This window comes from Dendrobates tinctorius, unplaced genomic scaffold (genome assembly GCF_039654945.1).
Source record: "Dendrobates tinctorius isolate UK_male_01 unplaced genomic scaffold, ASM3965494v1 ptg000030l, whole genome shotgun sequence".
NCBI classification, from domain to species: domain Eukaryota; kingdom Metazoa; phylum Chordata; class Amphibia; order Anura; family Dendrobatidae; genus Dendrobates; species Dendrobates tinctorius.
The window spans coordinates 31,553,656-31,580,786 of record NW_027361698.1 but is presented as its reverse complement, the minus strand read 5'-3'; the positions used below and the strand labels follow the sequence as shown (position 1 = coordinate 31,580,786).

The window sequence follows — 27,131 nt, the reverse complement described above, 5'->3', positions numbered from 1 at the left end:
AGCTGCTGTGCTAATCAGTTGATTGGTCGGCGCGATCCAGGAAGCCTGGTTCCCTCTGCAGCTTATTCGGTAAGCGCTATAGCTTGCCGAATAAGAGGAAACCCGAACAAATACGCTCAACTCTACTGAGTTGTTATGGAAGCTGTGCCGACTCCTGGAGTGGACCCTCTGGGTCGTGATACCAACCCACTCAGGGCGAGCTGACCTAGTGAGGACCACCCCGTATACAGGGAGCATCAAGGGGAGACTCAGGGGGGTAAAGTACCATTACTGCTGGAACCAGGTGGCTGGCTCAGAGAGAAGACGCGAGGGAATGTGTCTAACAAGGTGCAGGCGGGGACATGCAGGATACAGGAGTGTGCAAAGCGTGAACATGGGGGCAAGCTGGGTACAAGAGTGTGTAAGCGTATACACGGGGATACACAGGGTACAGGGTAGTGCAGTGCGTGTACACAGGGGCATGCTGGGTACAAGAGAGCGTAGAGCGTGCACTGACAAGCACGGCCGGATAAGAGGCAAAGCACGTGCAGAGAAGCACGCCTGGGTACAAGGCAAAGCAGAGCGCATGCTGGGACGCAAGCCTGGGTACAAGGCAAAACAGAGCGCGTGCTGGGAAGAACGCCTGGGTACAAGGCAAAGCAGAGTGCGTCCTGGGAAGCACGCCGGGGTGCAATGCAAAGCAGAGTGCATGCTGGGAAGTACACCTTGGTGCAAGGCAGAGCAGAGGGTGTGCAGGAAAGCATGCCTGAACACAGAGCAAGGGACCTGAGTACAGAGAGCAGCGGGGACCAAGCAAGTCTAGCAAGGAAGCCAGAATGATAATCAGGTGCCGCCTACAGGAAGAGGCAGACTGATATAGGGTATGTGTGTGGGGACTTCTCCAGGACCATAGAGACGTCAGAGTTGGCATGGCCGAAGTCAGGCTATGGGGGAAGTGCATGCGCGCTTGACAAATACCTGGAGTCGAGTGAACCGCCAAAGAGTCAAGTGCGGGAAGTGCGCGTGCACACTCGACGAGACCCCCGGACCGACCACAATACCAGAAGTGATCACGTTGGGCGCTGGGCGCCGGCTCCAGAGGAATGCGGTGAGAGTGGCATGATAGTACCCCCTTCTTTATGCCCCCCCTTTCTAAGGCTGGAAAGGAATGTAGACAAAATCTGGGGTGCTTGGATATTTTCCCGGGGTTACCAAGACCTTTTTTCAGGACCAAAGCCCTTCCAGTCAATTAAGGAAAGGATTTCCCTCTTACCTTCTTCATGGCCAGGATATCATTTACCTCAAACTCATCCCCATGCCAGCAGGCTGTGTGGCTTGGAGAAGGATGAAAGTACCACAGGTTTGAGGAGAGACACATGGAAGAAATTGGGAATGCGGAGCGAGGCGGGTAACTTCGATTTGTACGCCACGTCATTAATACGCTTGAGGACCTCAAAAAGACCAAAGTATCAGGGGCCCAGTTTGTAAGATGGTACCTTAAGGCGAACGTATTTAGAGGAAAGCCACACCTTGACACCAGGGAGAAAAGGAGGAGAGTCCAGACGCCTTTTATCTGCATGTAGTTTCATCTTGTCCCGTGCTTTTTCGAGGGTGCATTTGGTCTCCTGCCAGACCCCGGAGAGCTCCATGGACAGAGTGTTGGCCACAGGCACTCCCAAGACAGAAGGTATTGGTAGAGGCACACTGGGGTGTTGTCCGAAGACAATGAAGAAGGGAGACTTGGAGGAAGATTCGCTGGTGTGGTTATTGTATTCAAACTCTGCCCAAGGAAGTAAACTGACCCAGTCGTTCTGATGAGCATTTGAAAAGTGACGGAGATAAGATGTAAGGATCTGATTCATTTGTTCCACCTGCCTGTTGGTTTGGGGATGGTAGGCAGATGAAAAGTCCAGTGACACTTTCATTACTCCACAAAGAGCTCTCCAGAACCGGGAGGAGAATTGAACCCCTCTGTCTGACTCAATATGCAGAGGGAAGCCGTGAATTCGGAAGATGTGAGTGATGAAAATCTTTGCCAATTCGGGAGCAGAGGGTAGAACAGGGAAAGGAATAATCTTTGCGAATCGATCCACAACCATCAGGATCACAGTACAACTGGAGGAACGAGGCAGGTCGGTGATAAAATCCATGGCTATGTGCTGCCATGGAGCCGAAGGTACTGGAAGAGGAAGCAGAAGCCCAGAAGGTGGTTGTCTGGGTACCTTGTTCTTGGCGCAGGATGGACAAGAGGCCACAAAGTCTTTGACATCCTGGGAAAGAGATGGCCATCAGTAGTAGCGGGACAACAGGGAGAGACTCTTCTTGACTCCAACATGGCTGGCAATTTTGAATGAATGTGCCCAGCATCACACTCATTTTCGATTGCTCTCAACCACAAAGGTTCTTCCCGGGGGTAAGGAAGTCAAGTTGACAGGAGCCACGGTAATTATCTAGGACAGGTCGATATGTAAAGGTTCCTCTTCAGTATCAGTCGACTGGAAAGATCTTGATAAAGCATCAGTTTAATGTTCTTATCGTCTGGCCGGAAATGGAGTTCAAAGTCAAAATGGGCGAAGAACAATTACCACCTGGCCTGCCGGGGATTGAGCCTTTGTGCTGACTGAATGTACGCCAGGTTTTTATGGTCCGTGAAGATCTTGAACGGATGTATGGCACCTTCTAGTAAGTATCTCCATTCCTCCAAGGCCAACTTAATGGCCAATAACTCTTTGTCACAAATGGAGTAATTTCACTCCAAAGTGGAAAACACTTTGGAAAAGAAGCTGCAGGTGACAAGACGTCCTGAAGAAGATCTCTGCAAAAGAGCAGCACTGACCCTGGTAGACAGGATGAAAGGTTTACTAACCTCTGGACAGTGAAGCCCTGGAGCAGTGGTGAAAGCTTGTTTCAAGGATAGATAGGATAGAAAGGCATCCTCTGCCTCTGAACACCAAGCATTAGGGTTAGCTCCTTTGTGGATAAGAGACAAGATAGGCCGAACCAATGAGGAGAAATGGTGGATGAACTGCCGATAGTAATTCGCAAAGCCAAGGAGGCGTTGGATTGCCTTCACCCCATGGAGCCATGGCCAATTGAGAACGGAGGACACTTTCGCCGGATCCATGCATAGACCAGAGTCCGAGATAATGTACCCCAAGAATAGCAAGGACGTTTCTTCGGAGAAACATTTCTCGATCGAGTACTTGCCACACGTTCTTTCTGTAGGCAGACTGGTCTGGAGAAAACATGAGGATATCATCCAGGTAGACCACCAATCTTGTCGGCAGAGGGAAGTACTCTAAAATTTCCTGGTAGACAGCTGCATTGACTTTGGTCTTGATAAAACACAGTGGACCAGCAGATGATATGGCTCCCCAAAACCATCACTGATTGTGGAAACTTCACACTAGACCTCAAGCAGCTTGGATTGTGTGCCTCTCCACTCTTCCTCCAGACTCTGGGACCTTGATTTCCAAATGAAATGCAAAATTTACTTTCATCTGAAAACACTTTGGACCACTGAGCAACAGTCCAGTTCTTTTTCTCCTTGGCCCAGGTAAGACACTTCTGGCAATCTCTATTGGTCATGAGTAGAGTTGAGCGAAACAGGTCGGCCAGATTCATAAGTCGCAGACTTATACCAAAGTCGGGTTTCGCCGACCGAAACCCGACGATAGCATGAAGTCGGCCATGCGGTCGGCAAAATGAGCGCCAAAATCGGATTTCCCAGAATGCTTGCAGGTGCCTTTTTTTCAGCCAATGAGCAAGGATGTACACTGTGGGCAAAGAGATGACATGTGCAGCGTCAACCACCATCGTAGAGAAGGGCATAGTAGTGATTGGCTTGCTTTGGGGGGCATCATAGTGTCTATAAAAGCCCTGACTGCCGACCTCCATTTTACTTCTGCTGATCTTAACAGTAGGGAGAGTTTGCTGTTTATCAGTAGGGAGAGAGTTGGGGCTGTAAAGATATAAGAAGTTCTTATGTGCTTGTGCAGATAGCAATTGTGCAGTACAGTTAGTGCACAGTGACAGGGGAGGATTTTCTTGTGTGCAGCAGCGCTGGTTATTAGGCTGCCTGATAGCTGTATTGCTGTGTGTACACTGCTGTGCAGACTGCTTTTTACACAGCACAAATACTTTTATTCTTTTTTTCTGCACAGTTACCGACCGTTCATGTTTTCCCACATCGTATAGAGCTGTACGCTCCTCACACACTACCGTGTACCGGCCGGTATCACGGACAAATACATGCTGACTATCTGTGTGTGACTCCGGAAATAAATACGGAGATTTAAATTTTCCCCTACACCGTTTACAGCTGTGCACTCCTCATACAGTACCGTATATCTGCTGTTTGTATTACGGTCAAATACATACTGAGTGAGCGTCTGTGTGTGACTCCGGAAATATATACGGAGATTTAATTTTTTTTTCCTACAACATATACAGCTGTACGCTTCTGATACAGTACCATATATCTGCTGTTTGTATTACGGTGAAATCCATACTGAGAGAGCGTCTGTGTGTGACTCCATAAATAAATATGGAGATTTAAATTTTCCCCTACATTGTATACAGCTGTGCGCTCCTCATACAGTACCATATATCTGCTGTTTGTATAATGGTCAAATCCGTACTGAGTGAGCGTCTGTGTGTGGCTTCAGAAATATATACGGAGATTTAAATTTTTCCCTACACCGTATACAGCTGTATGCTCCTCATACAGTACCATATATCTGACTCGCCCCCAGAGGCCGTGGGGTACTCGGTGCCGGGCCCGTTGATTACAATGGTAGATGTCACAGTTGCGGTGACCCGGTCCGTGGCCTCAGGCGGTCAATGTAAAAGGGGGTAGAGAGATGGGGATAAAGTTGTTGAGATGATTCGTGATGCCACCTGTGGTTTCTGGTCAGTTTGACCAGCGCTGCAGGGTTGCTTCTCTGGAACAGATGGTGTGGTGCAGCAATGATGTTGAAGCTCCCCACAGGTGAAGCTGTAGTCCCAGGGCAGAGTAGAGGAGGTTGGTAAGTGGGGATATGGTGTAAAGAAGTAGATGTAGCAGAGCCGGGTGTAAGGCGCAAGAATAAGTGGAGGACACAAGGGCATGTAGTTCCAAGGCTTTACTCACAGTCTGGTGCACACAGATGCCTGCTTCGGTGCCATGTCCTCCAGGTCAGGGGCTCAGCCTACTCCCAGGCAAGGTAAAGTACACCTTTCCAGCACTCCTCCAACATGTGCCTTCTCTGAACGTTTCCACACTAGCGCCTAATCTGAAGTACTTGTAGTTGCATATTAATCTCAGGTTCCTCCTTCTTGATGTTACTTAGAACTCTACTTGTACGCCAGACAGCTGTAGTCTGCTTCGGGGACTTCTTGCTATCATGTCCCGGCTCACCCACGTTGCTGTTGTGCCCCCAAGTCTTAGATGGGAATAAAGTAGTGACGACTTCTATTCCTCCGGTTTCTGCTGTAGGATCATCAGTATCCATAAAACCTCGGGGACCGGACCCCGGCCATGCGCTTCAAACTTGAGGAAGGTCTCTGCTCTGACCCTAGTCCTTAGTTCTCTTCTTCTCCTTACGTTCCGTACTAAACTATCTTCCTTCTGAAGAATCAGGCTTTCTATGGCTCTTTCCTGTGCCAGCAGCTCCAGGTCACAGGAGTCTGCTGCAGCACTTCCTTCACTCCATCCCTCTCAGGGGATCTTCTCTCACCAACTGACCTTTACTAATATTCTCCCGCTCTTTTGTGCAGTCTAAGCTCCACCCACCTCCCAGCACACTTTGTGTTCCAAGCAGGGAGCCACCAAGGGTGCTCTGCTACACTACTGGTGTGCGTGTGGGATGTGAGTGTTGGAGTGTGGTCAGGTGTATCCATCTTACCTGGATAGTGGGGTACCACACCTCAGGAGGATGTGCAGTACCTCTGTGGTGACTGAACCCTCAGTGGCGCCACATATCTGCTGGTATTTTTGGTTCATTTTCCTAAACATGAGGAAGTATGGTGGAAGAGGCTGCGGACGTGGGCGGGGGGGCAAGCTGGTACTGGTGGTGGTGGTGCATTTGCTGGTAGTGCCAAAAGCACAATAGCACCTAAGGCAGGAGGTGTTGAGCCTGCGTCATCGTCTGGCTCCAGAAGGCCTAGAAGGCTCCCTTTTCTGCGAGTAGGTAAACTGTTTTTAAAGCCGGAGCATCAGGAACAGGTTTTGGCTTACATTGCCGAAACAGCCTCCAGCTCTATCGCCTCCTCTTCTGAAGTTTCAAAAACTGCAAGCACAAAGTCGTCAGTGGAGGCTCCTGATCAGGAACAACACCTTTCCTTGTGTCCTTCACCCCCACCAAAAGTGAAGGATGCGGCAGGTCACACTTCAGATTACTCCCTGGAGCTCTTTTCACATACCATGCCTAAGTTATCAAGTGAAATCCTGAATTTCACAGTCCAAGATGAATATGACATGGAGTGCACTGATGCACAGCCAGTGCTATATGATTCTACTGGTACATTCACCCAGAGCACTGCATTGCTCTCGCAGTCTACTGAGCCAGATTCTTACCCTGATAAAACTCAGGTGCCCCTTCCTACATACTATACCACCTTACACGGTGACACAGAGGAAGGTGCAGATGAAATTGAAGAGGTGATGGATGACTCAGTTGTTAACCCAGTGTCATGATCCATGCTGGATTATGACAGATAAAAGCACTAGTAACCTTTTTTTTCCCTTAAGCTGTGTGCTTAAGGTTAGTTTTGCCCCCGGTGGCCATTAGGGTCATTGCACTGTGGTTGTTTTAGTTCTAGTTTTGCCTCCAGTGGCTGTTAGGGTCATTGTACTCTGGTTACTTTAATTTAGTGCACGTGATTAAGAAGCAGGTGTGATTGCTCTGGCTCTTACCTATAAAAGAGTGTCAGGTGGTTGCAATCACTGTTGGTGATATTGGTAATTTCAACCAAGTCTGGTGAAGGAAGGAGCTATTGAGAGGAGTTCCTTGCTGCTCAGTCAGAGCTCTGGTGTAGTAGCTTCAGGTGGAAGCTGAATTCGGGTGTCATACTCTGTTGCTGGGAGCAAGAGCAACAGAGCAAAGCTAAGTGGTGTTATCCCTGTTTGTACCTTTCCTTTTGTGTGTTTCAGTGCAGTGGTGGGATTAGTTTCTGCACCGTCCATTTCACTAGAAAGGGTTAGGTGCAGGGCGAGCTAGGATTTTTAGGTATCCTGCTCGTCGCAAGGTGCGGAACCTGCATAGGGACTGTTAGGAGTGTAGAGACACTGACTCAGGGGAGTGTAGAGACACTGACTCAGGGGAGTGCAGAAGGTCTCCACACCCCCGTTCCCTATCGCAGGGCCCTCCATTGTATCGGTTTCCCTGGTGTTTCCCCTTATTATTTAAATTCACCCTCCTGGAGGCGGTGTATCCAGATACACGTGTAATTCTGAAATACGCCTGCTGGAGAATCATAGAATCATAGAATCATAGAATCGTAGAGTTGGAAGGGACCTCCTGGGCCATCTGGTCCAACCCCCTGCTCAAAGCAGGATTCGCTAAATCATCCCAGTCAGATGTCTGTCAAGCCTCTGTTTGAAGACTTCCATTGAAGGAGAACTCACCACTTCTCGTGGCAGCTTGTTCCACTCATTGATCACTCTAACTGTCAAAAAGTTTTTTCTAATATCTAATCTGTGTCTCCTCCCATTCAGTTTCATCCTATTGCTTCTAGTCTTTCCTTGTGCAAATGAGAATAAAGTCGATCCTTCTACAATGTGACAGCCCTTTAAATATTTGTAGACAGCTATTAAGTCTCCTCTCAGTCTTCTCTTTTGCAAACTAAACATTCCCAAATCCTGCAAACTTTCCTCATAACACAGGGTTTGCAGACCGGTCACCATTCTGGTCGCTCTTTTCTGAACTTGCTCCAGTTTGTTGATGTCTTTTTTAAAATGTGGTGCCCAAAACTGGACACAATATTCCAGATGAGGTCTGACCAAAGAGGAGTAGAGGGAAATAATGACTTCACGTGATCTAGACTGTATGCTTCTGTTAATACATCCTAGAATTGCATTTGCCTTTTTTGCTGCTGCATCACACTGTTGACTCATATTCAGTCTGTGATCTATTAGTATACCCAAGTCTTTTTCACATGTGCTGTTGCCATTCTGTATATGCTTTTTTCATTTTTATTGCCCAGATGTAGTACTTTGCATTTTTCCCTGTTAAAAACCATTCTGTTAGTTGCTGCCCACTTCTCCAGTTTATTTAAATCTTTTTGAATCCTCTCTCTCTCTTCTCTAGTATTAGCTATCCCTCCTAGCTTTGTGTCATCAGCAAATTTAATCAGTTTACCCTCAATTCCTGCATCTAAATCGTTGATAAAGATGTTGAACAATACAGGGCCCAGGACAGAGCCCTGTGGTACCCCACTTGAGACATTCTTCCAACTGGATGTGCAGCCATTTACGACCACTCTTTGGGTCCGATCATTAAGCCAGTTATGAATCCACCTAACTGTTGCCTTGTCCATTCCATACTTAGTCATTTTTTCAATAAGGATTGTATGAGATACTCTGTCAAATGCTTTGCTGAAGTCAAGATGTACTATATCTACAGCATTTCCTTGGTCCACCCAATCAGTGATTCCATCATAGAATGAAAATAAGTTAGTCTGACATGACTTATTAGTTACAAACCCATGCTGACTCTGTTTAATCACTTCATTCTTATCCAGGTACTGACATACATGTTGTTTAACAATTTGTTCAAAGATCTTTCCTGGTATAGAAGTCAGACTCACCGGCCTATAGTTGCCTGCGTCCACCTTCTTCCCCTTTTTGAAGATAGGAACAACATTTGCTCTTCTCCAGTCTTCTGGGACTTCTCCTGTTCTCCAAGAATTTTCAAAGATTATGGAGAGGGGTTCAAAAATTTCTTCTGTTATCTCCTTCAGTACTCTGGGGTGTAATTCATCTGGACCTGGAGACTTGAATTCATTTAGGTTAGCTAAGTGTTTCCTCACTATCTTTCTGTTTATAGATATCCTGGATTATTCTATTCCCTTAATAGGACAGTGAAGAACAGTTGATGTTACAGTTCCTTTCTGAGAGAAAACAGATGCAAAATAGGAATTTAAAAGTTCGGCCTTCTGAACATCCTGTCTTACTATTTCATCATTTTCATCCTGTAAAAATCCTATAGCATCTTTGACTTTTCTTTTACTTTTGACATATCCCCAAAATCCTTTATTATTGCTTTTGACATCTCTTGCAAGCCTCAATTCATTGCCAGCTTTACTAATCTGATTTGTACCCTGCAGGTTCTGCAGACAGCATTATATTCTTCTTTAGATATGCCTCCCTCTTTCCATTTTATAAACATTTTTTTCTTCCTTTCTAACATGTGCTTAAGTTCTGTGTTCATCCATCCTGGCTTCCTTAAATGCTTCCTATTCTTCCCTCTTTTCGGAATTGTTAACAATTGTGCTTTGAGAATTTCATTTTTCAAGATTTCCCATCCTTCCTGGACATTTTTGTCTTTAAGGATATCCAGCCATTGGATCCCTCCAATTCTCTTTCTGAATCCCTTAAAATCTGCCTTTCTGAAATCTAACCTTGACATCTGAGTCTTCACAGGTCTTCCTCCTCTAGTTATCCAAAATTCTAAAATAGCATGGTCGCTACCTCCTAGGGTCCCAGCCACTTTTACCTCCTCAACCATTTCCTCCATGTTTATAAGGATTAGATCCAAGGTAGCAGTTCCCCTTGTTTTCTCCCCTACCTTTTGGAAGATAAAGTTGTCAGCAAGAGAGGATAAGAATTTCCTTGACCTGTTAGTTTTGCCTGAGAGAGATTCCCAACAAATGTCTGGATAGTTGAAATCTCACATGACAACTATGTCATATTTTTTGGAGAACTTGGCCATTTGATGCATAAAGAGATCATCCATATCTTCAGCTTGCACAGGCGGCCTGTAGGAAATGCTTACAATGGTGTGCTTTCCATTGTTCTGTCCTTGTATTCTTACCCAGTTTCCACAGAACTCCCAGTCTCTGAAGCTTCAATCTCTGTGCAAATATACGAGTTTCTAACATACAATGCGACACCTCCTCCTCGTTTATCAAGTCTGTTTCTTGCAGATAAGTTGTATCCTTCTAGTCTTGTATTCCAATCATGTGTATTGTCCCACCAAGTTTCAGTGATTCCAATGACATCATATTTCTTTTCCTGTGTTAGTAGTTCCAATTCTCCTTGTTTGTTGCCCATGCTTTGTGCATTAGTATAGAAACATTTTAGTTTGTGATTGGTTTCTCTTTCTCCAATATTTTTATTAATTAGATTTTATGTCTTTGTTCTTCCTTTCCACTTCTAATAGCAGAGTTCTCAATAGCATTTGTCAGGTGTATGGCTTTTTCTGGTCTTTTGCTTCCCTTCCCATGTTGTTCTAGCTTAAAGCTCTCCTTACAAGTGTAGCAAGGCGACTTCCAAATACATGTTTTCCAGTCTTCGTAAGGTGCACCCCATCTCTAGCAAGTAGTCCATCATAAAGGTAATTCACTCCGTGATCCATAAATCCAAATTGTTGCTGACGGCACCATCGACGTAGCCAGTTGTTCACCTGCAGAATCTTATTCCACCTCCTTGTTCCATGGCCAGCCACTGGGAGGATGGAAGAGAAGACCACCTGCGCTCCCAGTTCTTTCACTTTCTTGCCTAAGTCTTCAAAGTCTCTGCAGATGGTTTCCAGGTCGTTTCTTGCGGTGTCATTGGTCCCCACATGTAGTAGTAGGAATGGGTAGTCATCTGTAGGTCTGAAGAGTCCTGATATCCTGTCAGACACATCTTTAATTTTTGCACCTGGAAGACAGCACATTTCGCTTGAAGTTATAAACCGGTCTGCAGATAGCGGCCTCTGTTCCTCTCAACAGGGAATCTCCCATGACCACCACTCTCCGTTTCTTCTTCACAACGTTTTTCTTTCTCCATCCAGGAGGACTCTGAAGGCGTACAAGGTTGCTGTTTGTGGGCAAAGTCTTATCCTGATGTATTTCTTCATCGTTCTCCTGCGTGAGAGCCTGGTACTGGTTCCTGGGAAGTATGGGTGCTGACTGCCTCCTGATCTTCCTGCTTCTCTGGGTCACATGTCTCCATTCCTCTGTTTCTTCAGGTGCACTTCGAATTTCTTCTCTTTCTGTAACATGAAGAGATAATTATGCTCTGTCTAAGAACTCTTCACCTTCCTTAATGATCTTCAACGTAGCTAACCTCTCTTCGAGATTTTGCAACTTTTCCTCCAACAGGGACATAAGCTTGCATTTGTGGCATGTGAAATTTGGCTTTTCCACTGGTAAGTCTGTGAACATGTAGCAAGAAGTGCAGCTCACCAAATGGCTCCTGGGCTCTTCCATATTGAGATTTCTTAAAAACGATGAAAGATGAGCCAAAATTCGCACGCCAATAGGCGCGCGGTTTTCCGATTTCCTCTTTTCAGCTGCAACGGCCAAAACTCAGTGATTGTTGAGCTCGCGGAGACTCGTCACTTATCCCAGAAGGCACTGGGAATATGCAAATGATCTCCTCAAGACTCTTCCCCTAGTTGGAGGCAGTATATCCGGCTGCACGTTATATTATTTAAATTCGCCCTACTGGAGGCGGTGTATCCAGGGTCACATGTGTCAGAGAAATTCGCCCTGCTGGAGGCGGTGTGTCCAGTCACACGTAACCATCACACCCAGATTGGCATCCATTGGGGGAAGAGGGTGCCGCTGGCAATAGCTCAGAAGAGGAGGATCCGCAGCAGGCATCGACATCGCAGCTGCGGTTATTTGGCAGGCCCGTAGCAGTCCAAAAACGTGTTAAAAAAACAAAAAGAGCTGCAGGACAGCTTGGCCAGACCGTCAAATTAGCACAGCGAGCAAGCCCTGAAAATTTTTCCCATAGTAGGAAGAGTGCAGTGTGGCACTTTTTTTTACCAAAATCCTATTGGTGAAACAAAGGTTATCTGTAAGAAGTGTGGAAGGACCTTTAGCCGAGGGACAAATCTCCGAAATTTGAATACCAGTTGCATGCTTAGACATGTAAACACCATGCACTTGCAAGCGTGGATGGACTACAAAACCTCAGGTAGCACACGTGCACCTGCTCCGACTGAAGGTAGCCAGCAAAGCTCCATCGCTACCCCCACTGTAAGCCCACTGGTTAGCACACCACCAGCAAGAAATGTTGAGGTGTCCTCGCAAAGCCAAAGCAGTCAGGGAATCACAATGTTTTTCCAACGAAAGACTGCATCTAGGCCATCACCACCACCTCCACCATCACCAACCCCCTCTCAGTCTTCCATGTTCACCGCTAGTTCCACCATATGCAGCTCTCAAGTCCAGCTCACCCTAGCAGAGACACTCAGTAGGACAAGAAAATACTCATCCTCTCATCCGCGTACACTGGCTTTGAATGCCTACATTGGCAAACTGATCTCATTAGAGATGATTCCCTTCCGTTTGGTTGAAAGCACAGCGTTCTGAGAGCTCATGGCCTACGTTGTCCCACACTATGACCTGCCCTCCACCTGCATGTGAAAGAACACATTGTCCATGCACTCAAACAATCAGTGAGTGGAAAGGTGCACCTCACAACAGATGCATGGGCCAGTAGGCATGGCCAGGGCCATTACTTGTCCATCACTGCGCACTGGGTGAATGTGGTAGATGCAGGGTCCACAGGGGACAGTGGCGGTGGGACAGTGCTGCCTAGCCCACGGTACAGGCAACAGTTGTCTGTAGGCGTTCAACCCTCTGTCTTCTCCTCCTCCAGAAGTGAAAGCTCGTCGACAGAGTGCAGTTGCACGAACACTCCATCCGCAGCTGCCAGTGTTGCACACGAGGTGTCCCACTGTCAAACAGCTAGTGGTAAGCGTCAGCAGGCTGTTTTAAAGATGATGTCTTTGGGCGACAACAGACACCGCGGATGTACTGGCCGACTACTTGCAGTGAGAAACTGAGTCATGGCTGGGCAGTCTACATCTTGAGCCAGGCAAGGTAGTCAGTGATAACGGACGTAATTTTGTGGTGGCCATAGCCTTGGCAAAACTCAGACACATACCTTGCCTTGCTCACACCTTGAACCTGGTGGTGCAGTGCTTCATAAATAATTATCCGGAGTTACCAGCCCTGCTCCATAAGGTGCGAAGACTGTGCTCGCACATCTGTCGCTTGCCCGTAGACATCAGTCGTATGCAGAGGCTGCAGGGATCGCGCCACCTCCCCAAGCACTGCCTAATCATAGACGTTGCAACAAAGTGGAACTCCACCATGCACATGGTTGAGAGGCTGTGCGAACAGAGGCAGGCTCTAATGAATTTGTGGGAGGATACATGGGCAGGCAGTTTGAGGGCATACATGGAGTTGTCGGGTGTGCAATGGTCAAAGCTGAAAGACCTCTGTAAAGTCATTCAGTGTTTTGAGGAATGCACACGGCTGGTAAGCGGAGACGACGCCATCATAAGCATGAGCATGCCACTTATGCGTCTGCTCCTGCAAACTTTGACGCACATTAAGGATCAGGCGTCTGCAGCAGCGGAGGAGGAGGAGTAAAGCCTTAAAGAAAGTCAGGCATTGTCTGTTCAGGTAACTGTCCTGGACAAGGTGGAGGAAGAAGAGGAAGAGGAGGATGAGGGGGATGATTATTTTGGGGAGGAGGATGCTTATCAGGGGGCAAGAGAAAATGTTGGCTTGCCAAGGTCAGGTACAGGGTTTGTGCGTGACTGGAGGGTTGTGGATTTGCTCCTCCACCCACCACTGGCAATGCATCATTGACACCTGGAACATTGGCCCACATGTGTGATTATCTCTTGCTGAATCCTAAAAAGGGACCCCCACATTGCCAAAATTATGAAGGATGACGACTACTGGTTGGCCAGCATCCTCGATCTATGCTATAAAGGCAAATTACAGAACATCATGCCACAGGAGAACCTAGAGCTAGTATTTGCGAACAAACAAGCTACTCTGGTAAACCGTTTGTTAGAGGCATTCCCAGCACACAGCAGCAGTGCAGATTCTACCACGAGCAGTACTGGGCAACATGGAAGAGGTGTTTGTGGTGCACACAGCCGAAGTGGCATTGGAGACAGGGGTTTCATGATCATGTTGTGGACTGATTTCTCGAGTACCACTCACACGACTGGTAATACTGAATCGATTGCAACAGACAGGAGACAGCAGTTGTCAACTATGGTTCAAAATTACCTCTCCTCCTCTATTGATGTTCTCCCTCACAGTTCATTCCCCTTTGACTACTGGGCCTGTAAACAGGACACCTGGCCTGAATTGGCACAATATGCCTTACAGGAGCTTGCTTGCCCTGCTGGTAGTGACTTTAGGTTTTCATTAGCTATAAGCCATAATCATCAACATGCTAGTCCCAAACATAAATTCACACTATCCCTATAATCAAACTACACACTGTCAATATTAGGCTAATTTCACAGTAGCATTACCAAGCGCAGCGCAGGGCCGCCCACCGCTAAGCTCCGCCCCCGGCCGCGCCCACTCCAGTCAGCTCCTCCTCTGGGCGCATGATGCTGCATGCGATCAGCGTACCCTATATTTAGCGGTGGGTATGCTGGCCATGTGCTGGTATGGTTTTGCGCACAAAGATGCAGCAGAGTGCGTTTGGCGCACGTCAATGTACCCAATGCAAAATATAGGGTACGCTGATCGCATGCAGCATCATGCATCCAGAGGAGGAGCTGACCGGAGGGGGCACAGCCGGGGGCGGAGCTTAGCGGCGGCCCTGCACTGCGCTTGGTGACGCTAGTGTGAAACTAGCCTTACTTATACCTTTAATGCACATTACAACTTCCATTATACATCACATTTCATATTACACCACATAACATTACATTTGAAGGAAAAATAGGCAATATGTTCATCTTCTTACCGATGCACTGAAGGTCACAGTCAGACAGGACACAAAAAATAAAATTCTTAATACCAAGACACAGTGGTGTGTCTTAGTGGGACTTAATAGGCCTAGGCAGGCAATCTCAGTGGAGCATGCAAAGCATGACTAACCTCTGCACTATTCCGCACCTCCCACTCCCGACTCCAAGACTTCTCCAGCACTGCACCAATCCTCTGGAATGCTCTACCCCAAGAAATTAAGACTATCCACAATTTGCACAGTTTTAGTCGCTCCCTCAAAACACATCTGTTCAGAGCAGCCTATCACGTTCACTAATCAAAGTCATTTTATGTGTAAGTGTGTATATGTAGCCCATTCACTATCTCCATCTATCCCTCACTCCCTCAAGATGGCTTGGCCATCATTGTAAATACATCATTGTAAATACACACCTGTACTCTGTATCTCCTCCAACTCATTGTAGATTGTAAGCTCTCATGAACAGGGTCGTCTTATTTTGCATTAATTATTGCATTGTTAGCGTTTTTACTTATGACTTGATTTTGAAATTGTTAAACTGTAAAGCGCTGCGGAATATGTTGGTGCTATATAAAGATTATTATTATTATTACTATTGTTATTATTATTATGATGTGGAGCACAATAGAGTTCAGCAGACAGGGAAGAAGGGAGCCTGGACTTGAGACAGTTGTGTAACAACCTAATGTCGTTTACATTAAGGTTCTATATATATGAGGAAAGTATTATTTCACCAAGAATATTTGGTTTAAGGCTAGGACTGACTGAGATCACAATTCGGGCTTGTACCTTGAGATTGCAGTGTCTCATTGCATTTAATGATTTCCTGTAATGTCTTCATTGTGACTTTAATCTGCAACATAGCTGCAAATATTTTCACATCTTCTGTCGCTCGTGGCAAAGTCGTACACTAAACAATTGACATGGACTTCAATGCAAGTTGCATGTAACTATCATTTGTATACAACTTGTCTGTCCCAATATACAGGGTGGGCCATTTATATGGATACATCTAAATAAAATGGGAATGGTTCGTGACCCAGATCGGCACGCTGAATTTGCAGAATGGGCAAAACAAAAATTGGAACAGGACCCTCAGTTTACACAGAACATTATGTTCAGTGATGAGGCAAACTTTTTGGGTGGGCCATTTATATGGATACACCTAAATAAAATGGGAATGGTGACAGTTTTCCACCATTGTTTTTCTTTTGAAATTCTTAATAGGATTGATGTGTCACATGACCCTCTTTCCATTGGAAAAAATAAAGATTGATCCGAAAAGGCTGACTTCAAAATGGCCACCATGGTCACCACCCATCTTGAAAAGTTTTCCCCCTCCCATATACTATTGTGTCACAAACAGGAAGTTGATATCACCAACCATTCCCATTTTATTTACGTGTATCCATATAAATGGCCCACCCTGTAGTTACTAAACAGCAAGTTGCAGACACGTTGCACAAATGTTTTGGTCACTTGATTTGCCTGAGAATTGCTCTCATGCAACACATGTCACCGTGTAGCCTCAGCATAGGGCTGGACTCACACTAGAGAGAAATATGGACGAGTGCTATGCGAGAATATATCGCATAGCACTCGGACCAATGTTAATCTATGGGGCAGCTCCCATCATCCTTTTTTTCCTCTTCCGTACTATACGTGCGAGAGAAATCACAGCATGCTGTGTTTTCCACCATATCTCGGCTAAGACTCGCCAATGAAAGTCTATGGGGGCGAGAAAAAAACGGATTACACACGGACCATGCATGTGACTTGCAAGAAATACGCACCGGTGTCCTTTAGAAAAGCCAGCAATTCAGTACTCTATACTGTGAAATCACAATGACAGATTAAAATAGAATAGATAGAATACATGTATACACATAGTATAGATATATATATACAGTACAAACCAAAAGTTTGGACACACCTTCTCATTCAAAGAGTTTTCTTTATTTTCATGACTATGAAAATTGTAGATTCACTCTGAAGGCATCAAAACTATGAAATAACACATGTGGAATTATATAATTAACAAAAAAGTGTGAAACAACGGAAAATATGTCTTATATTCTAGGTTCTTAAAAGTAGCCACCTTTTGCTTTGATTACTGCTTTGCACACTCTTGGCATTCTCTTGATGAGCTTCAAGAGGTAGTCACTGGAAATGGTTTTCACTTCACAGGTGTGCCCTGTCAGGGTTAATAAGTGGGATTTCTTGCCTTATAAATGGGGTTGGGACCATCAGTTGTGATGTGCAGAAGTCTGGTGGATACACAGCTAATAGTCCTACTGAATAGACTGTTACAAATTGTATTATGGCTAGAAAAAAGCAGCTAAGCAAAGAAAAATGAGTGGCCATCATTACTTTAAGAAATGAAGGTCAGTCAGTCTGAAAAATTGGGAAAACTTTGAAAGTGTCCCAGAGTGCAGTGGCAAAAACCATCAAGCGCTACAAAGAAACTGGCTCACACGAGGACTGCCCCAGGAAAGGAAGACCAAGAGTCACCTCTGCTGCGGAGGATAAGTTCATCCAAGTCACCAGCCTCAGAAATCGCAGGTTAACAGCAGCTCAGATTAGAGACCAGGTCAATGCCACACAGAGTTCGACAGCAGACACATCTCTACAACAACTGTTAAGAGGAGACTTTGTGCAGCAGGCCTTCATGGTAAAATAGCTGCTAGGAAACCACTGCTAAGGACAGGCAACAAGCAGGAGACTTGTTTGGGCTAAAGAACACAAGGAATGGACATTAGACCAGTGGAAATCTGTGCTTTGGTCTGATGAGTCCAAATTTGAGATCTTTACATGCCTGGTTCCCACCGTGAAGCATGGAGGAGGAGGTGTGATGGTGTGGGGGTGCTTTTCTGGTGACACTGTTGGGGATTTATTCAAAATTGAAGGCATACTGAACCAGCATGGTACCACAGCATCTTGCAGCGGCATGCTATTCCATCCGGTTTGCGTTTAGTTGGACCATCTTTTATTTTTCAACAGGACAATGACCCCAAACACACCTCCAGGCTGTGTAAGGGCTATTTGACCAAGAAGGACAGTGATGGGGTGCTACGCCAGATGACCTGGCCTCCACAGTCACCAGACCTGAACCCAATTGGGATGGTTTGGGGTGAGCTGGACCGCAGAGTGAAGGCAAAAGGGCCAACAAGTGCTAAGCATCTCTGGGAACTCCTTCAAGACTGTTGGAAGACCATTTCCCGTGACTACTTCTTGAAGCTCATCAAGAGAATGCCAAGAGTGTGCAAAGCAGTAATCAAAGCAAAAGGTGTCTACTTTGAAGAACCTAGAATATAAGACATATTTTCAGTTGTTTCACACTTTTTTGTTAATTATATAATTCCACATGTGTTAATTCATAGTTTTGATGCCTTCAGAGTGAATCTACAATTTTCATAGTCATGAAAATAAAGAAAACTCTTTGAATGAGAAGGTGTGTCCAAACTTTTGGTCTGTACTGTATATATATATATATATATATAGACTGTATATATGATTTCACGAATATTTGAGGCTATAGATCCATTATATGTCCATTTTGCAAGTCGGTGAGAAAATCTCGCAGCACGGATGCCATACGGATGTCAAGCGGATACTTTGATGTGAGGAAATTGCATCCTCGCATTGCACACGGACGACATACGGATCACTGTTCATAAAACATTTGTGCGATTCTCGTCCGTGAAAAACAGACTAATTTTCTATATGTCTATTGTGACTCTGACCTAATAGTGGAAACTGTAGCTAGGACCTATTTACTGTCAAGCCAACTTCAAGATATCCACTGGAACAAAGGATCAATTTATTAATTTAACTATTTCATTATACCTTGATTTGAAAACTGTGGAGCAGAATGATTTCATCATGGTGTGCATGCAGATAGAGACCTGGGCACAAATAATGAAATTGGGGGTGGGGTTAGAACAGTTAATAATTTAAGAAAGAATAGAGGTACAGAGAGATACATAAAGTGCATGTATACTAATGCCAGAAGCCTCGCCAACAAAATGGAGGAATTGGAGTTAATGTTGTTGGAACATAATTATGACATGGTGGGGATATCTGAGACATGGCTGGACGAGAGCCATGACTGGGCGGTTAATTTACAGGGCTATAGTCTGTTCAGAAATGACCGTACAAATAAATGAGGGGGAGGCATGTGGGAGGGGGGGAAAAATAATAAATTACTGATAGGGGTTTGTTATAAGTCTCCAAAAATAATGGAAGCAACAGAGAATATCCTCATAAAGCAAATAGATGAAGCAGCGACTCAGGGAAAAGTCATTATTATGGGGGACTTCAACTACCTGAAATTCATTGGGGAACCGAAACCTGCAGTCCCAGCAAAGGTAATAGGTTTTTGACAACTATGAGAGACAATTACCTTTCACAACTGGTTCAGGACCCAACAAGAGGGGGGCACTGCTAGACCTAATATTAACCAACAGGCCAGACCGCATATCAAATGTAAGGTTTGAGGGTTACTTGCGTAACAGTGATCACAAATTAATAAGTTTTCATGTATCCTTTAATAAGATGTGTAGTAGAGGGGTTACAAGGACACTAAACTTCAGGAAAGCAAATTTCCAACGGATGAAAGATGATCTTGGTGCAATTAACTGGGACAATATCCTGAGACATAAAAATACACAAAGAAAATGGGAGACGTTTATTAGCATCCTGAATAGGACCTGTGCACAATATATACCGTATGGGAATAAACATGCGAGAAATAGGAGGAAACCCCTATGGCTAAATAGAGCTGTAAGGGATGCGATAAGAGATAAAAATAAAGCATTTAGAGAATTAAAGCAAGTAGGTAGTGATGAGGCATTAAATAAATACAGAAAATTAAATAAATTCTGTAAAAAGCAAATCAAAACAGCAAAGATTGAGACAGAGAGACTCATTGCCAGAGAAAGTAAAAATAATCCCAAAATATTCTTTAACTACATAAATAGTAAGAAACTAAAAAATGATAATGTTGGTCCCCTTAAAAATAGTCTGGGTGAAATGGTGGATGAGGATGAGGAAAAAGCCAATATGCTAAATGACTTTTTTCAACAGTATGTACACAAGAAAATCCCATGACGGATAACATTATCAGGGATAAAAATTCTCCATTAAATGTCACCTGCTTAACCCAGCAGGAAGTCCCCTTGGTCCCCTTAAAAATAGTCTGGGTGAAATGGTGGATGAGGATGAGGAAAAAGCCAATATGCTAAATGACTTTTTTCAACAGTATTTACACAAGAAAATCCCATGACGGATAACATTATCAGGGATAAAAATTCTCCATTAAATGTCACCTGCTTAACCCAGCAGGAAGTACGGTGGCGTCTAAAATTCACTAAAATTGACAAATCCCCCGGTCCGGATGGGATACACCCCCGAGTACTGCAGGAATTAAGCACAGTCATAGATAGACCATTATTTTTAATCTTTAAAGATTCCATAATAACAGGGTCTGTACCACAGGACTGGCGTATAGCAAATGTGGTGCCAATATTCAAAAAGGGGACAAAAACTGAACTTGGAAATTATTGGCCAGTAAGTTTAACCTCAACTGTGGGTAAAATCCTGGAGGGTTTTCTAAGAGATACTATACTGGAGTATCTGGAGAAGAATAACCTCATGACCCAATATCAACATGGGTTTACAAGGGACCGTTCCTGTCAGACTAATCTGATAAGCTTTTACGAAGAGGTAAGTTCCGGACTGGATCAAGGGAATGCAGTTGACGTGGTGTACATGGACTTTTCAAAAGCTTTTGATACGGTGCCGCACAAAAGGTTGATACATAAAATGAGAACAATGGGGATAGGGGAAAATATGTGTAGGTGGGTTAAGAGCTGGCTCAGGGATAGGAAACAAAGGGTGGTTATTAATGGAGCACACTTGGACTGGGTCACGGTTAGCAGTGGGGTAACACAGGGGTCAGTTTTGGGCCCGCTTCTTTTTAACATATTAATGACCTTGTAGGGGGCATAGAGAGTAGAATTTCAATATTTGCAGACGACATTAAACTCTGCAGGGTAATCAATACAGAGAAGGACAATTTTATATTACAGGAGGATTTATGTAAACTAGAAGCTTGGGCTGATAAATGGCAAATGAGCTTTAATGGGGATAAATGTAAGGTCACTTGGGTAGAATGAACAAGATGTATAATTATGTGCTTAATTGTAAAAAACTGGGCAAAACTGTCACTGAAAAAGACCTGGGTGTATGGGTGGACGACAAACTCACATTTAGTGGCCAGTGTCAGGCAGCTGCTGCAAAGGCAAATAAAGTAATGGGATGCATTAAAAGGGGCATAGTTGCTCATGAGGAGAACATAATTTTACCTCTATATAAGTCACTAGTGCGACCACACTTAAAATACAGTGTACAGTTCTGGTCTCTGGTGTATAAGAAAGACATAGCTGAACTGGAGCGGGTGCAGAGAAGAGCGACCAAGGTTATTAGGGAACTAGGGGGTCTGCAATACCAATACAGGTTATTACACTTTGGGTTATTCAGTTTGGAGAATCGAAGGCTTAGGGGTGATCTTATTACAATGTATAAATATATGCGGGGACAGTACAAAGACCTTTCTAATGATATTTTTACTCTTAGACCTGTGCCAGGGAAAAGGGGGCAACCTCTATGTCTGGAGGAAAGAAGAGTTAAGCATACTCACAGATGCGGATTATTTCCTGTAAGAGCAGTGAGACTATGGAACTCTCTACCATATGATGTTGTAATGAGTGATTCCCTACTAAAATTTAAGAAGGGACTGGATGCCTTTCTTGAAAAGTATAATATTACAGGGTATATACACTAGTTTCCTTAATATGGCGTTGATCCAGGGAGCTAGTCTGATTGCCGTATGTGGAGTCGGGAAGGAGTTTTTTTCACCAATGTGAAGCTCACTGTTTGCCACATGGGTTTTTTTTGCCTTCCTCTGGATCAACATGTTAGGGCAGGTTTGGATAGGATATGGGTTGAACTAGATGGACTTAAAGTCTCCCTTCAACCTTAATAACTAAGTAATTATAGCATACTTCATTTCTTGCTAATTTTACAGGTGCCTTTGCGTGCAAAGTGGTCCCATTTGTCCAGTCTACAGCCATCGTTACAGAGATTCTCACAATGACATGCATTGCTGTAGAAAGACATCAGGGAATTATTCATCCTCTAAAAATGAAATGGCAATACACCAACAGAAGAGCATTTACAATGCTAGGTAAGCAATTCAATATACCGTGCATCTATTAATAAATAATTTTGAAGCCATTGGCCAAAGCTTTGGCTTTTAAAAAAGTTGCAGATGAGAGAATTGTTTAGTTATATTTTGTTTGCTGTCTAAGGTCTAACAAATGGATTATAAGCTGCCTGTTCAGGGTACAGCACTATAAATGCAACATATTTTAAAGTAAAAAAAAAATCAAAAGTGGAGGTGTTTCTGATAGCAGTCAGATTGAAGACTATGGGTATACATGTAAACTATGTAAGATTTTATTATATATCTGTTTTTCAGGTATTGTGTGGCTAGCAGCAGCACTTGTGGGCTTTCCCCTGTGGCATGTACAAAAACTGGAGGTAATATTCTGTATAATATTTCACAATTATATGTTCACGTGTGGCAGATTTTGTTATAGAAATATCAGTCATTAGGAATCTGCCATGTGAATAGGGTTGTTTCTGCACGCATTTATTCTATTATGGGATGGCCACAGACCACAGGGGGACAAAACTCCACGAAATGCAATGTCACATTGCCAAATGGTTTTGTTCCACAATCATGCCGCAATTGTCATCCACGCTGTACCCTGCCGCTGCACCATCTGCTCAAACTCTTGTAGAAATATCAGTTGGTCAAATTTACATTTATATTTCTTCTATAGTTTTCATAAAAATGTATACAGAGTGCAGAATCCAGAGTGATGGAAGTCTATGAGCATTAAACAAGGATTTCAAGCAGATGCAAAAGAAAAAGAAAAGAGACACTCATTGCATAAAATCACATATTTATTGGAATCTTTTAAAACGTGGTCATGGAGCGAGAGAGATCAGGTGCTACCAGTCAGACGATGGCCGTTTTGCCTATGGAGAAGCTTCTTTAGGTCTGTATGTTGCCGAAAGTGAACCTACTTTCTTTTAAACTCACACATACATCAAATCATTAGCAATTAAAAATGGACATTATTCTGTTGAGGGAGGATCTAGAGTGACCCTTCACGGTTGACCAAGTGATCTCCAAATTAATCCACAGGGTGTTGCTAGCAACTGAGAATGACCAGATGGAGATGAGTCTCTGTTTTGGAGGATCAAGGCAGATCGTTAACCCCGTTTATTATGCCACCTCTTTTATAGTGTTCTGCTTAGTTATACAAAGTACACAGCTACCAAAAGCATCGTAATACATTTACTTTATAAGCCAATAGTATTGCAAGAAAACTGGAATATGTCCCTAGCTATTTGACATGGAAAAAAAGTTACAGAACTTCATGAGTCAAGGCCACTACACAACAACCCCCTTTGTTCATACTGGTGTGAACTAGTCATAACAGCTAACAGAATTTATCTTGTAAACAACAAGATGGAGTTAAGGTGCTGTCACACTTAGCGATGCACCAGCGATCCCAACAAACGATATAACGTGGTCAGGATCGCTGGGGCATCGCTAAGTGGTCGCTAGTGAGCTGCCACACAGGCAGATCTCACCAGCGACATAGCAGCGGTCGGCGGTCGCTACTTACCTGTCTGACAAGGCGATCCTGACGTCCTCCCACCCGCGTCCACGCGTCGCTCGTCAGCATCACAGGAAGCCCAGCAGGAAGCTGACGACGAGAAACGACCCAGGACGTTCTCATGCGATCAGCGATAACCAACGGGGGAGCCGGTCAGAGGTAAGTATCAGACATAGCGATATCGCTAGCAATATCGCTATAACGTCACAAAACCAGTGACGTTATAGCGATATTGCTAGCGATATCGCTTAGTGTGACAGGCCCTTTACAAGCACAAAAAAAATGAAGCCTTCAGTTTTGATTTTAGTTTAGCCCTTCACAATACCCCTAGATACTTTAAATGTTGTTAACACATAACAGACAAAGCAGAGGTACTATCCCAAGCTATAAGTTCGAGGGGTACTGGTCTTCACATGGCTGATGCCGTGTTATCAGTCATGGCTTTTGCGGTGCACCCATCCCCCCTGTATGCTGCAATTTACGAATAACAATTTTTAATGACAGTGGTGGAGATTGAAGGTAGCCATGCGCTTGGCTTCAACATCTTCATCAAGTAACCTTTTGAGATCGGTGTAGAGGAGAGCAGGGGTAACGATGCCTTTGGTATCATCATTAGCTGTCCTAGTGCAAAATTTCCTCATACATGCAGAAATACACCAAAGAACAAGTTTTAGCATCACATATACAACAAGGATACAGGCAGCAATATGTAACAAGCTTTGTAAGATCCCAGCTATCCAGCCCCCAATTCCCTTAAACCAATTGGCTGGATTGAGAAAGGGGAAGGTGTCTGACCACCAACTGTCCTTGTTACGATCATTGTCTTTATCATATTGATCTATGAGTCTTTGAATATCTTCTAACTTTAACTTCATAGTACCGTTAGGATCTATATAATGACTGCAAGCGGGTCCAGTGACCTGAAGCATACCACCTTGTGCTGCTATTAAGTAGTCCAGCACTATAGTATGTTGATTAGTGACTAGTGTTGAGCATTCCGATACCGCAAGTATCGGGTATCGGCCGATACTTGCTGTATCGGAATTCCGATACCGACTTCCAATATTTTTTCAATATCGGAAGTCGGCATCGGAATCGGAAGTTCAAAGTTGATTGACAGCCTGACGTCATCATGATGCGCGGTGTGTGCGCATCATGATGCGCCGTCATTTCGGGCCTTCCGGGGGTCTCTGCCGGCCTGCCGGGGGGCTGTGCCGGCCTGCCGAGGGGCTGTGTGGACTGCCCGGGGTCTGTACCGGCCTGCCGGGGGGCTGTGCCGGCCTGCCGGTGGTCTGTGCACCCTGTGTGGGTCTGTACCGGCCTGCCGGGGGGCTGTGCCGGCCTGCCGGTGGTCTGTGCACCCTGTGGGGGTCTGTACCGGCCTGCCGGGGGGCTGTGCCGGCCTGCCAGGGGGCTGTGCTGATGTCCGGGGGTCTGTGCAAGCATCGTCCGATGGGACTACAAGTCCCATCTGGCGATGCCTGCTACCATGACAGTGATTGACACATTAGCCAATGATGGGACAGTAGTAGTCCCATCATCCGGCTAATGTGTTAAATGTTAAAAAAAAAAAAAAAAATACTACATACATAATACATACATACTACATGCATGCTACATACATACTACATGCTACATACATACTACATACATACTACTTACATACCACATACATACTACATACATACTACATACATACTACATACATACTACATACATAACACATATATACTACATACATACTACATGCATACTACATGCATGCTACATACATACTACATGCTACATACATACTACATATATACTACATGCATGCTACATACATACTACGTGCTACATACATACTACATATATACTACATACATACTACATGCATGCTACATACATACTACATGCTACATACATACTACATATATACTACATGCATGCTACATACATACTACATGCTACATACATACTACATATATACTACATACATACTACATACATACTACATGCATGCTACATACATACTACATGCTACATACATACTACATATATACTACATGCATGCTACATACATACTACATGCTACATACATACTACATATATACTACATACATACTACATACATGATACATACATGCTACATACATACTGCATGCTACATACATACTACATACATACTACATACATACTACATGCATGCTGCATACATACCACATACATACTACATACATACTACATACATACTACATGCATGCTACATACATAACACATATATACTACATGCATGCTACATACATACTACATGCTACATACATACCACATACATACTACATACATACTACATACATACTACATGCATGCTACATACATACTACATGCTACATACATACTACATATATACTACATGCATGCTACATACATACTACATGCTACATACATACTACATACAGTACATACTACATACATACTACATACATACTACATGCTACATACATACCACATACATACTACATACATACTACATGCTACATACATACTACATATATACTACATGCATGCTACATACATACTGCATGCTACATGCATGCTACATACATACTACATACATACTACATGCTACATACATACCACATATATACTACATACATACTACATACAATACATTCATACAATACATACATAGACATACAGTACATATAACATAGAGTAACATACTTACCAATACTTGTCACATTGTTCCCCGAAGCCATTGTCTTTTACGGACTAAATATTAACATAACAAACCACAAAAATACTCACCCACGATCCGAAGCAGTCCACGAGTGTGTCCCACGATGATCTTGGGTAGAGAACTGCAGCATCAGCTGATGCTGCCGTTCTCTACGGGCTGCAGGAATCCAATGACGGAAGGTAGGTATCCTTCCGCACTGTATTCCTCCGCCACTTAAAAAAAAAATAAGTCCCTAGTCTCACTTTATGCCATTGCTGTGTGGTAAGTATGTTACTCTATGTTATATGTACAGTATGTCTATGTATGTATTGTATGAATGTATTGTATGTAGTATGTATGTAGTATATATGTGGTATGTATGTAGCATGTAGTATGTATGTAGCATGCATGTAGTATATATGTAGTATGTATGTAGCATGTAGTATGTATGTAGTATGTATGTAGTATGTATGTGGTATGTATGTAGCATGTAGCATGCATGTAGTATGTATGTAGTATATATGTGGTATGTATGTAGCATGTAGTATGTATGTAGCATGCAGTATGTATGTAGCATGCATGTAGTATATATGTAGTATGTATGTAGCATATATGTAGTATGTATGTAGCATGTAGTATGTATGTAGCATGCAGTATGTATGTAGCATGCATGTAGTATATATGTAGTATGTATGTAGCATATATGTAGTATGTATGTAGCATGTAGTATGTATGTAGTATGCATGTTGCATGCATGTAGTATATATGTAGTATG

At 44.0% G+C, this 27,131-nt stretch overlaps 1 protein-coding gene across 1 annotated transcript in view; it reads left to right on the top strand.

Moving 5' to 3' along the window:
- QRFPR (pyroglutamylated RFamide peptide receptor) overlaps positions 1 to 27,131 on the top strand; it is a 92,286-nt gene that overhangs the window by 9,721 nt on the left and 55,434 nt on the right. The window contains exons 2-3 of the mRNA XM_073572001.1: positions 21,993 to 22,151; positions 22,446 to 22,507. Of these exons, the coding sequence (XP_073428102.1) occupies positions 21,993 to 22,151; positions 22,446 to 22,507 (221 nt within the window). The remainder of the gene's footprint in view (positions 1 to 21,992; positions 22,152 to 22,445; positions 22,508 to 27,131) is intronic.